This window comes from Solanum lycopersicum, chromosome 2 (genome assembly GCF_036512215.1).
Source record: "Solanum lycopersicum chromosome 2, SLM_r2.1".
NCBI classification, from domain to species: domain Eukaryota; kingdom Viridiplantae; phylum Streptophyta; class Magnoliopsida; order Solanales; family Solanaceae; genus Solanum; species Solanum lycopersicum.
The window spans coordinates 60,233,426-60,247,961 of NC_090801.1; the positions used below are offsets into that span (position 1 = coordinate 60,233,426).

At 29.2% G+C, this 14,536-nt stretch overlaps 2 protein-coding genes across 2 annotated transcripts; both read right to left on the minus strand.

Moving 5' to 3' along the window:
- Positions 1-629: 629 nt before the first annotated feature.
- On the minus strand, positions 630-3,063 carry TMP1 (suberization-associated anionic peroxidase 1-like). Its single transcript, NM_001309316.1, has 3 exons — positions 2,679-3,063; positions 1,619-1,816; positions 630-1,336 (listed from the first exon to the last, which is right to left on the minus strand). Exons 1-3 carry the CDS (start codon positions 3,021-3,023, stop codon positions 785-787), a joined length of 1,095 nt encoding a protein of 364 aa, NP_001296245.1. The 5' UTR covers positions 3,024-3,063; the 3' UTR covers positions 630-784.
- Positions 3,064-5,035: 1,972 nt separating this feature from the next.
- Positions 5,036-7,445, minus strand: TAP2 (Suberization-associated anionic peroxidase 2). The gene is made up of 3 exons (NM_001308391.1): positions 7,025-7,445; positions 5,831-6,028; positions 5,036-5,705 (listed from the first exon to the last, which is right to left on the minus strand). Exons 1-3 carry the CDS (start codon positions 7,364-7,366, stop codon positions 5,154-5,156), a joined length of 1,092 nt encoding a protein of 363 aa, NP_001295320.1. The 5' UTR covers positions 7,367-7,445; the 3' UTR covers positions 5,036-5,153.
- Between the last annotated feature and the right edge of the window lie 7,091 nt (positions 7,446-14,536).

Consider the following 14,536-nt stretch of genomic DNA (forward strand, 5'->3'; position numbering starts at 1 on the left):
CGATCTGAAGCCTCTTAAAATTATTTACATAATTCATTTAAAAATCTTAGCTACGGTTAGTATCTATTAAAAAAGTGAGATGACACGTCTCCACTTCTACACAAATTAGTACTGTCCTGATCTTCTGATAGATGGACATCGCGGTACTTGAACCAATGAGGCCCTTAAAGAAATTTTATTGTACTAGACGCATTGTTGTGCAGCTGCTTTTCTTATAATTCAAGTTTTCTTTTTTTTAAAAAAAGTTAAAGACAATGCTTTAGAAAAGAAAAAAAGGTAGACCCTCACTATAGACAGACCTTTAATAAACGATATATAAACAGAGCCCCTTGATTAATGTAATCATGTGAACCTTACAAATGTAACTATAGTTTGTTATATTGTGGGAATTGCGGGTTTTGTCTCAAATATAAATTTTACTTCATTTGAACTTTAAACTTTAGTTTTGAATAAAACTGCATATGTTTTGTAGGAGTATTAAAAATCGGCATGTGTGAATTACTCGACTTGTGGTGGTATCCTCACACCTTTCTTATTTTCGTTTTCATAAGGCTATTTGAGTCCTATTTTTATTTTGCAGATTATTAAATTTTTAATAACGAATTGAACTATTCTGATCAGCTCCAACATTAGCACACAAGGAAAACAATATTCATATAAAATAGGATGGATTACAAAACAAATACCAAAACCAAACCACATTCTGGAGCCAGTGATTCTTTTATTTTGAAGAAAACATGAAGCAACTAGTCGCGAGATAAGTTAATTAAAATTTCCGAATTTTTCACATAGAAGCCACTGAAGTGGGATTAACCCTGCTACAAACATCACGAATTTCCAATTGAGCGCCGGCGGAGGGGGGCAAGTCTCCCATCTTGATCATGGCAGCAGCAAAATCTCCAAGGAAAACGTTCACATCGTTGCTATAATCCGTTACAAAACCAGCAGTTGTAGCATCCCCGGTCAAAACTTGATCTGAAAACATTATGCCTTGGTTGCTGTTTAAGTTATCGTAGTAAACTTTGTCGAACATAGTAGGAGTAGTATCCAATTGTTGCAAATCAGAATCAGTTAGCGTGGCGGAGCAGTTGCATTGGAGTTGTGCGGCAGGATTAACGTTACCGCTGGTGCAAACTGTGGAACACCTGGCGAAACCTACCGTGTGTGCACCAGCTAGTGCAACCATTTCACGGAGGGTGAAATTTTTGTCGCTGAATTTCTGTATTTGGACTGTTAGGTTGTCGAATGGAGCTGGAAGTTGATTTATAGCACCACTAAAGTTGGCAGTTCTAGCATCGCTTCTCCCTAATGCAACGCTATAAGTTTGTCCTCCTAACTGTCAAATACCAATAAAACAGAGTTTGAGTTAGCCCAAGTCAATTTCTTTGTCATATCATCATAACCTAAATAAATACAATGCTTCATCTATTAAATGTTAGACGCCCACAGGCGAGGTGTCACAATTTCCACATTGATTGTGGATGTGGAATTTGGTCATCTCTTTGAACATTTCTCAACTTCCACGATGACTTTAGAGTTTGATTAAATATCCATTTGTTACTATTCGTAATTAATTTTGGTAGAAATTATCAAACTGTAAAATGAATGATAGACTTACTTTAGCAACAGAATCACGAGCAGCAATAGCTAATATGTCGGCACAAGATACAGATACGTTGGGGCATGTGTTTATGACACTTTGTTTAGCTTGTGCTATTACTTCATAACCTCTGGCTGAGTTGGCGTTGGGTGGTGAGTTTTGTTCCCCTGTAAATGTTCCATTAATATCATCTAGCAGAATACCTCCATCACAACCCTTATTTTTCGTAATAAAAAAGAAAACGAGAGAGGTATAATTAGTCAAATACATAAATCAACTGCAGAAGATCTAAAATAAAATAAAACTGGAAAGCAGACTAGACTTTTCAAAGTTTTTGGAGTTCATGTAGAAGCAAAATGTGTGCGAAGATATTTTACTTGACGGGGAGTTCAAAAGAAAAAGTATTTTTTTTTTAAATATTTGCGATTTAAAACAACAAGTATGGCATTATAATTTTAATTTGGAGTTCGTAGCCTCAGATCTTTCAACAATTTATTTATTTATGAAAGAAAAATATGATCATACGGCCAGGTTTAATTAATAAGAGGAAAAGGACTCGGATTCAATTAATATGCTACACCTAACATTGTACTCTTTTTAGCCTGTCTTAAAAAATGATATCCCTCTACTCTTTTCATTTCAATTTAAGTAGTCCCTTTAACCTATACCCGAAATTTTAGAGACACGCTTATACTATACTAAGGTCCTATTATTTTACTTAACTTATTTTATTAATAATTTTTTACTTTTTTTCGGCCTACGTGACACTATCTTGTTGGCCTTACGCAGGTTGACTTTTTTTTCAAGCTAGGTAGAATATTACTTATAAAATAAGTTCAGGGGAGTAATAGAACCTTAGTATAATATAAGTGTGTCTCTGTAATTTCGGACATAGGTTGAGAATGTACTTGTGCATTTTCCCTAGTAAAGTAATTGACTGCATGCATTGTGAGTTCAGGAAAAACTGAAAGAATTTTCAAATTTGTTTGAACAAGCATAAAATATTTAAGTGACTTCAAATAAAATTTTGTGCATAATCAAATACGATAAAAAAAGAGCGAAGGAAATATATATTTACATCAACGAAGCAGTCATGAAAGTGGAGACGAATGAGAGAAGCTCCCATGCGAGTTTCTGCATCAATAGCACTGTCCACAACTGCTCGTACAGCTGAGAAAACGCATGCCTCCGGAGTTAGTTGCTGTCTCAAGTACTTGTCTGAATTTCTCTTCTTATTATTATTTAAGGTTAAAATACTGGCTACGCCTGATTCCAACGAATCGAAATCTGGAGAAACATTTTTGAGGAGTGAACCGTTTTTCATGATGATGGCTTCATAAGTATTTCTATAAATAGCAACACCTGCAAGTGCAAGTGCCACAAAACTCAATGCAAGACTCAAATGACTCAAACGAAAACCCATCACTTAATTTAAATGTCTATCGAGGAAACAAATTAAAGGCTTTCGATAGGGATGATTTTGCTTTTATTTATGCCTCTATTTATATAGGCAGGTGAAGACTTATAATTACTTGTCAATATTACTGTTATTATTAATTCATCTTTGAATTATCGTGTAATTACAAACTGAGAATTGATGTTTCATGTGAAAGTGACTTTTCTTTCTTTTCTAAAGTTCTAGCTGTGTAACGTGTGATGTTTTCTTAGCTATATTTATCCGATAATTATGTCAAATGTCAATAATTTTCTTTCATGTTGTAGTCACAATATCGATTTTAAGAAGGAAAGATAATTTCGAGGATAGATTTATGTTTCTTTTCTCATTTGGTGCAAAGATATTAGTTCTTAATTGACGTTAATACTTGAGTATAATTATTAACGATCCCTGCATTACTAGTTGAATCGAGTTTTACGTATGTGAGAGAGCTAATCAAAATTAAGGAATTAAGTATGGATAAATAAATCAAAGCTAAGATATCAATTCTGAATTTACAGCAATACCTTTGACAAACATTACTCCTAATTTTTCAGTTGAAATATGTTAGTCATTGAGTTGGTTTGACATTGTTATGTGAGTACGTCATACCGTGAGAAGAAAAGTCTTTAAATAAAAGTTTCCAACTTAGAAAATAAGAAAGCTTGTTCCTGTATATAGTTGACAAATAAAATCTTCTCTCCCCTTTTATTAGTTTCCGTGGAAATTCGTAACGCTATTCCTCTATGTGTATCGTCTATGCAATAATTAACTCGCTAAATAATTTTTTTTGTCTCTATTTCTCATTTCATGGAAAATCATAGGCCAATAAATTTTTAACTATACGTATATAAGTTTGTATGAATTGTTATTAAATGAGTCAAAAAATATTCATTTTTTAAATAAATATATTTTTTTTAACACATTATTTTTCTAATAAATGTTTTTTTTAAAAAAAAATTGTTTATCCTACTTTAATTTGGAAAAAAAAAGATTTTCTTATTTCAGTATGATTATTTTTTATCGTTAAACAAACATAGTTAATGATGGATACATTATAATCTAATAAATTAAATATAAATTTATTTGAGCGACTATCTTTATCATATTAGTATAGCTGAAATATGTTTTATTATTTTTTAATGGAAGTGTCAATTTATTGTTTATAAGCTTATACTAGTCAATTTTATTTTTGGTACGTACATGACAAATACATTTATGGTGATGAAACACGCATGGTGAACACCAGGGAGAAAGGAGAGTGGTTGATTTATTTGTCCTCTTTTCTTATATTATCATCTCAAGAAAATTATATATAATCAAGTGACATGCACTGTTGAATTGATCACTGATGTTAGAAAATTATTGGGGTGCTTGTGTATCTGTTAAGTTTTAAAAAATAATGTGTATAAATGTATATTTATCTTGAGAAATTGATTGAAAGTAAAGTATATAATTAATAATGCACCTATGAAAAATATAGAAATACTCTTGTGTTGTTGGTACAAAGCGAAAGAGTCACCCACAAAACCAAAATTTTGAAAGAAAGCAAAAAATTACTATCAAAATATATATTGATAATATCTCCAAATTAATTTTGGTGTTTGATTGGACAAAATTTTTTGAAAATATTTTACGCTCTTTAAAAATAAAGATGTTGTTAGTTTAATCGTTTTATTAATATTAAAAATAAAAAAGTAAAAAAATAAATAAAAGGAGCCTACTTGTCCTATTTTTCAAATTAGAAACTTATAAGTTATAAGACACTTTTAAGCTCAATTTTCCTATGGAACACAGCCCTTTGTGTTTGTACTTTTCTTTGGGTTATATGAATATTTTTGTAGCAATATGTTAAAGACTTAATGGTCTAAATTCCAAACCTAATTTTTCGTCGAATAATATTAGTCTATCTTCTAGAATTTGGAATAAGCACATGGTTGCGTATCAGACGAACTCTTGCTACCGATTTCCTAATTACTATATGGATTAAGAAGAATAAATTGGATTAAAAACACTGCGAACATAGGGACATATATATTATTGCATCAATACTGAAAAAGATGAAAACATGATGCGACAAATAGTAAGATAAAAGCTACTTAAAATTTCCGAAATTTTTCACATAGAAGCCACAGAAGTGGGATTAACCCTGCTGCAAACATCGCGAATTTCCAATTGAGCGCCAGCGGAGGGAGGTAAATTCCCCATTTTGATCATAGCAGCAGCAAAATCTTCAAGAAAAACAGTAACATTGTTGCTATAAGTGGTTACAAAACCAGCAGTTGTAGTATTCCCAGTCAAAACTTGATCCGAGAACATTATCCCTTGGTTGTTGTTTAAGTTATCATAGTAAACTTTGTCGAACACAGCAGGAGTTGTATCCAATTGTTGCAAATCGGAATCAGTTAGCGTGGCGGAGCAGTTGCATTGGAGTTGTGCGGCAGGATTAACGTTACCGCTGGTGCAAACTGTGGAACACCTGGCGAAACCTACCGTGTGCGCGCCAGCTAGTGCCACCATTTCACGGACAGTGAAATTTTTGTCGCTGAATTTCTGTATTTGAACAGTTAGGTTGTCGGATGGAGCTGGAAGTTGATTTATAGCACCACTAAAGTTGGCTGTTGTAGCATCGCTTCTCCCTAGTGCAACGGTATAAGTTTGTCCTCCTAACTGTCAAATACCAATAAAATAGAGTTTAACTTACTATTGATCATATGATATAAGTTAATTAAACATGTAGTGTAAAGCTAAATTAAAAATAGTAACTTTGACTAAAAATTGAGCAATGGACTTACTTTAGCAAGGGAATCACGAGCAGCAATAGCTAAAATATCAGCACAAGATACAGATATGTTGGGGCATGAATCTACAACACTTTGTTTAGCTTGTGCTATCACTTCAAAGCCTCTGACTGAGTTGTTGTTGGGTGGTGAGTTTTGTTCCCCGGTGAATGTTCCATTAATATCATCTAGCAGAATACCTCCATCACAACCCTGTTTTTTTTTTCCAAACCAAAAACATAACTGTAATTAGTCAATTATATGTATACATAATTAGTTACTCTATTGCTTCAATTTATATGGATGTGGTTTAATTTAACATGAATTTATTTAAAGAAAAAACAAACCTAATTAGATAAATAATCCTACTATATTTACTAGTTCTCCTTATAGTTCAAACAAATTAAATATTGTCTTACTAATCAATAATTTTATATTAGATTTTAAGTTAGATATTGTAAAATCATATATTTTTTTTATCAATATATTAATATAGAAAAAGAGCATGCTAGATAGAATGAAAATGAGTAAAACAGACTATTTATTTAAGGTATATAAAAATGGGACTAGATTTATATATATCTAAAATATGCAAAGAGAATCGAGCAAAAGAGAAAGTGATGAGTGAGATAAAGGAGATAAAGTTGCCCAAAATTAGCCAAGTGGCTGATAAAAAAGAGTTGTAAGGCAGAAAAAACTAATAAGAAACTGTTCATTTCACAAATTACAAGAAGATGGTACCATTCATGATGCAACTTTACAACTACTACACTAATAAAAACCCACACAGTTTTCATAAGCATGTTTTGAAATTCGTTCCGTCAGATTTTTCAAATAATTTTACGGATCACTTTCCTTTCGGACCACTTACACATATTTACATTAAATAATATTATATGACCATGGTCCATGGAGCCAGGTTTTTACTTTTAATTTTAATAAGAGAAAGGAGGACTCGGATTCAATTTATATACTACACCTAACATACTGTTTTATTTTTTTAATATGTCCTCAAAAATAAAATAAAAAATCCGATCTTTCTATTTTTATATTAAGCGTTTAGTTGTAAGAGATTTTAAAAGTTAAAATTAAAAAATTTAAAATTTATGATAAAAAATAAGTAAATACTTATTCATACGATTATATCAACCTTAAAATTACATTATTATAAAATATTGAGCGGGAGAAAAAGGACGAAAGAATATTTACATCAACAAAGCAGTCATGGAAATGTAGACGAATGAGAGAAGCTCCCATGCGCGTTTCATTATCAATGGCACTGTCCACAACTCCTTTCACAGCTGAGAAAACGCAAGACTCCTGAGTTAATTGCTGACTCAAATATTTGTCTGAATTTTTCTTCTTATCATTTAAAATTAAAATACTGACTTCGCCTGATTCCAACGAATCGATATCTGGAGAGATATTTTGGAGGAGTGATCCGTTATTCATGATCATGGCCTCATAAGTATTTCTATAAATGGCAACACCTGCGAGTGCAAGTGCCACAAGGCTCACCGCAAGGCTCAAAAGGCTCAAACGAAAACCCATCACTTAAAGAAATTATTAAATGTCTATTTGGAAGAAACAGAGGCCTTAGGGATGGTCTGTTTGCCTATATTTTCACTTCTATTTATAGGCAAGTGAAGACTTACTATTGGTCATGAATTAGTATTATATGATTAATTTACTGCTTTAAATAATTGTGTGATTACAAAATCAAATTTATATTTTGTAAAATAAAAATTACTTTTTATATTTGTTTATTCTTTTGCGAGAATATCGTGATAAAATATTCATACAATATGATATGATGATATATATAGTTACTACTAATGTTAACACATTCAATTTTATTAAAAAGTAGTACACTACAATTCAAGTTCAATGTTACTTTTTTTTATTTTCGCTAAAGTTTAATTAATAAATATTATATATTTTTAAATATAATTTTGTGATGGTATATTATACTTTTGTTTTATAAAATTTTACTTATTTATAAGCTATAAAAAAAATTGAAATGATTTCATTACTTATAAAAAATTTATATTCATGAGCAAAAAATACAACCTAAAAATTTAAATTATTTAATCAAATAAAATTTCAATTTTATCTTCTATTATTTCATATCCTAATTCATTTTGACGTGATCAAAGAGTATGTACTAAAGTAGAACGGGGAAGACACGGTAATTTGGTGGACCTATTTGATTCTTTGTCCTGTTTTCTCATATATATTATTAATATATCTGAAGAAATTTATATATAATCAAAATAAATATAATAAAATTAAGGTTAGATCAGAATGGGATAGCTGTTAGGGTTAAGAGGATGCGATCGAGTCATTTTATAACTTAAAAAATCTTGTTGCAAAAAAAATTCAAATAAGTGAAGATTAAAAAAAGAAAATACTTTACTGTATACCAAATACCTCATTTGTTTGTGTCCGTTTAATATTTCATGTTTTGTTGGTCATATATTTATTGATTTGTTTTATTTAGAAAAATTAATTAGTTAAAAATGAGAAAATAATATTTTTTCTTAGTGGAAGTAGTTAGGAAAAACAAGTAACATAAGTAACACTTTATATCAATTGTAGGTTTTCTTACTTTCAATACACCTCATCGTTATTCTCCCTCACCTCCGTTATATTTATATTTATAGAATAATAATTTTTTTCTTATGTTAACAAAAAACAAAATCTACCTATTTATATTTATAATAAAAGAAAATAGTTTTCTATATTTTCCATGAATTTCTTTTTGTTTGTTACCGACCACAATTTGTGTTTGTTCTTTTCTTGGTCCAAATTGTCCAAACCTTATTGTTAGTTTAATCTTCTAGAATTTCGAATAAGCACTTGGTTGACGGAACTCACGTCACCAACAATTCCTTTATTGATTAAGAAGAATAAATAGGATTTAAGACTAGTTTGTTAGAATTTATTAAAATTTACATTCGACTAGAGTTGTTAGTTTAAACTTGTAGACCTAAATTACTAATTTATACATTATTAATCACCATATTACTAATCGTTGCTTTCAATTGATATATAAAAGCTTTGATGAAATTATAATGTTTAGTACTATTTTTAAATATATATATCTAGTGCTTGTAGCCTACTACTTTTACTTCTTTTTTTTTCGTTTTCAAAAAGGGAGGGATAGTCATCATGAGATATAAGAACCCTGCACCCCAAGTAATACAAGATTTGAGTAATTGCAACCCAGTCTCTAATTGAGTCTTGTAGACTGTGTATATTATATTTTAGACGTTTCATTTGATAATATTCAACAATTTATCAAAGTATGATGTATAATAGGACATGATCAACTGTTATCCAACTAAGTATTGAATACAAGCAATATATACGTTGTTAGTCAATATCTATATACTTAAAATAGTCATTTGAATTTGAACATGTATGCATTCTTTGAAATCTTAGGCCAGAGAGATATAAATAGCGTGTGATCAATATTCAATGCTTAAAATATGAGACATTGAATGATAAGGAAAGGGGTGAAAGTGAAAGAAGAACAGGTATAAAAAAGTCAAGAGTCAAGACAATGTTATTACAATAATCTCATAAGTAACATGTGAACGTGATATGTTATTGTTGACAATTCGATTATTTCAGAGCATTAATATACATACATCCTCTGAACTTGAAATTTTAGGTCAGGTTTCATCATTAGTGTTGTATATTGTTGGATTTTCAGGGTTCTTCAGAAAGTCTTCATGGAAATATATAATCAACGTGCTTGAAATATTTTCTTTATCGCTAATCAAGGATAATTATCTAAAATGTTTCTTAGGAAAAGCTCATAAAATAAATAGTACTAAGTCTTGTTAAAAGAAATTTAACAAGCATTATCAACATGGGTTGTGGTGCAGTGGTGAAACTGTTTCACCGTTAATCAGAGATCTCGATTTCAAGTTCTGAATATGAAGAAAATTATGTTGAAATGTCATCCCCCGAATAGGCCATGGCCATGCATGAGCTATCCGAATTAAGTCAGACCTCCAATATAGACTTCGAGCACGGAGTGAGAAACTAAAAAAAAGAGTCTAATAAGCATTTTTTATACCCTTCTTAGGAACTCTCACCCCTTTGCTCTCCCGGTAATTCGAACTCGCAACCTTCAAGTTGAAATAAACATTAATTGTATGTCTAACGAAAAATAAAATTAGGATTGTGTATTTACTTGTCTAAAATAATATAAAATTAAGGAATAAATTTTCCGACTGGACTTAAATTATTGATTTGATATAATTTATTGATATTTATTGCACACCCTTAAATATGTTGTTTCGTCAAGTCATTAGGTTGTACGATATGATAGATCTTTCTGAAAGCTATTTCTGATGACTTTGCGACAAATCTTATCTAAGAGTCACAACAAAGTCTTCAAACAATTTATTTTAGCACTTAAGGTAATTACGAGACTTCAAATTTTAGTGTTAATATCTTCGAAGTGATTTTTTTTAATTATCATATTATAATATCAGTTTCACAATAGCAAGTGTATTACATATGCGCCAATTCATTGCCACAGTGAAAATTATTTAAATTAAATTTTTTTAATTCTGTTTTATTTCTTTTTATTTATACAATTTTAGAAAAATAAAAATAAAAATAAAATTGAGAATTAATCCAAGATTATAAAATTAAAACAACTCTATGGATCCAGGGCTAGAAAACAGTCGATTTTTAAAGTACATTATCAAAATAATTAAATAATACAAATTAAAAAAACTAATTTGAGATGAAGAAATTACAATTTTTTAATTAAAAAAACTTCAAGTTTATTACTATCAACACCCTTTCATAAGTAAGATCTTGAAGTAAAAATAACTTGTTGACTTTTTTTATTTTTTTTCTTAACTCATAATTTTTTATAATAAGCAAGAATAATTTGAAATAAGAAATGGGCGGGGTATTTGTAAAAAGAAGAAAGAAAGTGGTGGGGATGGGAGCTCAAAGATGGAGAAGAAAAGAGGGAAGTAAGTATGAGTGTGTGTGTTGGGGTGTGAGAAAGATGAAACCTAATTAGTTGAAAAGAAAAAAAGAGGCTTATTTATTTATTTTTTTTGATTTTCACTCACCTTTTCTTTTTTTATTTGCCACATCAGCTTTTTGGGTGAATTTTAATTCACATGAAATGAGATTAAGGGAGTAAACAATTATTTGTCAAGTTAAAATACTAAAATAAATTTAACGGACAAGTTGAGAGAGATTCTTATGTGAAATCAAAAAATCATGGGCAAATGACAGAAATCACATATTTTAAAGGTAAAATTACCATTTGTCTCTTATAAGTTTATAATTACAGAAACTCCTCAAACTTATAAAATAATAAGCGTTGATACATTAATCTGATGCGCGAGATACATTAATCGTTAAGTAAGATATATAACATTTTATACATGATACACTAATCTGATTTACATTTTAGACATGATACACTAATCTGATGCGCGAGATACATTAATCTGGTGCGTGAGATACATTAATTTGATGCACAAAAATAAAAAATTTTAAAAATTTGTAAATTAATAAATTATAATGATAATAAAAAAACTTAAATGTGAGATTTTCTGTCATTTTTCCAAAAATCATTCAATTTGGTCGAAGTATCAATCAAGTTGTAACACTGTTTCCTCCTAATGATTTCTTGTGACACTTAGATAAAATGAAGTTGGTTAAAAAAAATTAAATTAACTTTGGTAATACTTAATAAAGTTAAGTAATTTAATATCTTTGATTTGGAATAAAGTGAAACTATTAGTCACCTTTCTCAAAATCAAAGTTCGTATTTGTGGTTGCTAGTGTGAAGTTGAAACAACAATTGAGAAAGCAAACAACGTGATTCTTTTGCTTTCTTAGACTAAACCGAAATATCGAAATTAAGGGAAACAATTGCTTTCTTATAATGACACTTTTGAAATTTTCTCTTTTCCCCTTTATTATAGGTATTAAGTCAAAATAATATCATGTTTTTTTGCCTTTAAATATAAGGAAGATCAGAACCTCATGTTTTAATGTACATAAACAGGGGAAGAATTAAAAACACGTAAAAAGAGAAAAAAATACCTATGTCCATGTTGGTCGGCAGTTATAAATCTTACAAAAAGGGGATACGTAGGAATAATATATATGTCAAATTATTTATTTAAAAGACATACAATGAATTTAAAATTTGACACCCTTGACAAAAAGTTATGCATTTGACGCTAATGGTTTTTATTTGAATAAAGGGAAATCTAGGGTTGTTTTTAATTTTTTTGTCATGTTAAGAAAATATTTGTGCGAAGCATAGAGTTTCGCCAGCATATTTCATTTTTCTCTAGTTTCCCCTCCCCGTCCTCCTTAATTGTGGTTGAAATTGAGTGGGTAATGTTGAGTTAAGTTTCTATTATCTATCCTTAATCACGATTTCTATTGGTTTTGTGGGTAAAAAATGAAGAATACCATTCACCATGGTTAATTTTGTTGAGCTTAAGAAAATTGTTAAAAAAGACAAACGGGATAAATTGATTGTTTAATATTTAGATTGAATACAACAATTGATAATTGTTAGAATTGGTATTAGAAGATTGTACAATCAAATTTAGATTCATGTGAAATTGATTTGGATCGATTCTGACATAAAAATATGTTTAAATAATTTTATTTTAACACAAAATATAATGTTCATCGGGATTTTATTAGTCATTTCTGTTGATTTATAAAAATTTTGTGGTCATAATTTTGATGAACCATCAAGATTTGACCATAAATTCTGGTGAAGCTATGAAGATTTATGCCGAGATAAGTCTTTTCATCAAATTTGAAATTCACCAGAATACGTAGTCAAAAAAATTCTGTCCATTTGTCAAGATTTAGCAATTATTGAATATTTGTAACAAAACATATCTTAACCTAAATTTAAAATCTTGGTGATTCACCGGGATTTTGGTACAAAATTATGGCAATAAATCTTTGTTTGCAAGATCTTTTCTTGGTGGAGTTAAAATTACTTGGGAAACTTTTAAAAACAACGAACATTACGCTAGGAATTCATAGTTACTATTTCACTAATTACAATTCATAGTTATATTTTAATTTGCTGTGCATTTACATTTGTTTGCGAATTTTAGCGAAAAATACAAATACAATCTGATTTGTATCAACATAATTACATATTAAGAGGATAGAGGCAGAGGAGATTGAATGAGGAAGGGGAAAAAATATTTTAAATTTATTTTATACATAATTATTTTGTATTCTGTATTAATTGTATTGGAAATACAATTAACATAACTCTATTCATCCTCTCTTTGATCCGATACAATCGATACATAATACAGAGAGGCCAACACATATTGTATTTATACGAATACAAATACACTTGATACAAAAATATAAATATAATTTTTTGAATACAATTAATATAAAATAGTACAAAACTCTCAGTTATATTTTATTGAATACAATTGATATATAATACATTTAAACGAATTTCTTCGGGCGAGAGAGAGGGAGAGGCAAGGGATAGAGTTTGCTATAACAAGAACTTGTAGGAAAAATTAGTGAATATTTCTAAAACCTCTAAAATTCCCTATTTCTTTAATGAATTCGAGCCAGTATTTAATGTATCCGAGCTAATTTTATATTGTATCAAGCTACATATTATGTATCTGAGCTAGTTTTTAATGTATTCGAACTATATATTATGTATCTGATTTATGTTATATTGTATCCAAGATACTTTTTAATGTACCGAGCTACATATTAATGTATCTTCTTTGTGTTACTTTTTAAGCAATTAATGTTATTACAAACTAAAGAGGGATAAATTGTAATTTTTCCTTAAAAAGCGAAACTTACATAAATATACTATAATTAAAAAATATTTACCGTTTATAGCAATAAACTTTTTTTTCACTTGATCACTTTTAATTCATTTATAATACAAGTTTAATACATATTATAAAGAACAATTTATTATTCACATTTAATACAAGTTTTATTGATGGATAATAAATTTATCACGCATTTTAATACACTTATAATACAATGTGTCAAATTCTTACCAAAGAAACATAATATATTTTTTTAAAAACAATCATAATACATATATATTGCATACATAATTTACTTTTAATACATATTGCAGATTTAATATAGTATTATTATGTAATGCTATAAATAATAATAAATAAAAAGTATCGCTAAAATTAGTAATTATTTATTAAAAGGTATCTATTCAAATAATTTTTCCTCAAAAAACAATGTAATTCCTGAAATTTATCTTTTGTTAAACTATACATGTTTTCCATAAATATATTGACATTTTTGTCATATTTCATAATTTTCCCAAGGCACATCCTATTAATGCAAAACGCGGTCAAAACATATTGGTTGGCCCATAGAATAAAGCCTTATTCTAATGGATACTAGCCCAATTTACATTGTTGGAACAACAGGCTAATACTGGCTAGTCCAATTTTTATTAATCTAAATTTTCTGTTAGCATGTTACATAATCAATGTAATCCTATTATTTTTGTCTTTGGAGCCAAAAAAATAGTGCTTCCTTCTCTTGGAATAAATCTTTCTTTCGTTAGCACAAAGATTCTAATACAAGGATTCCTTATGTTTGGCACAAGTTGAAATACATTGCAATAACTAATGATCACTCTCAACCTATACCTTGGATTCTTTTAATTATATACTATGA

Bases quoted from the DNA above. Each gene is read 5' to 3' on its own strand.
- TAP2 (NM_001308391.1), bottom strand. From the start codon at position 7,366: ATGGGTTTTCGTTTGAGCCTTTTGAGCCTTGCGGTGAGCCTTGTGGCA. The intron at 6,029-7,024 runs GTAAATATTCTT...AAAAAAAAACAG, and splicing joins TCCATGACTGCTTTGTTGAT to GGTTGTGATGGAGGTATTCT. The intron at 5,706-5,830 runs GTAAGTCCATTG...GGTATTTGACAG, and splicing joins CTCGTGATTCCCTTGCTAAA to TTAGGAGGACAAACTTATAC.
- TMP1 (NM_001309316.1), bottom strand. From the start codon at position 3,023: ATGGGTTTTCGTTTGAGTCATTTGAGTCTTGCATTGAGTTTTGTGGCA. The intron at 1,817-2,678 runs GTAAATATATAT...ACGAAAAATAAG, and splicing joins TTCATGACTGCTTCGTTGAT to GGTTGTGATGGAGGTATTCT. The intron at 1,337-1,618 runs GTAAGTCTATCA...GGTATTTGACAG, and splicing joins CTCGTGATTCTGTTGCTAAA to TTAGGAGGACAAACTTATAG.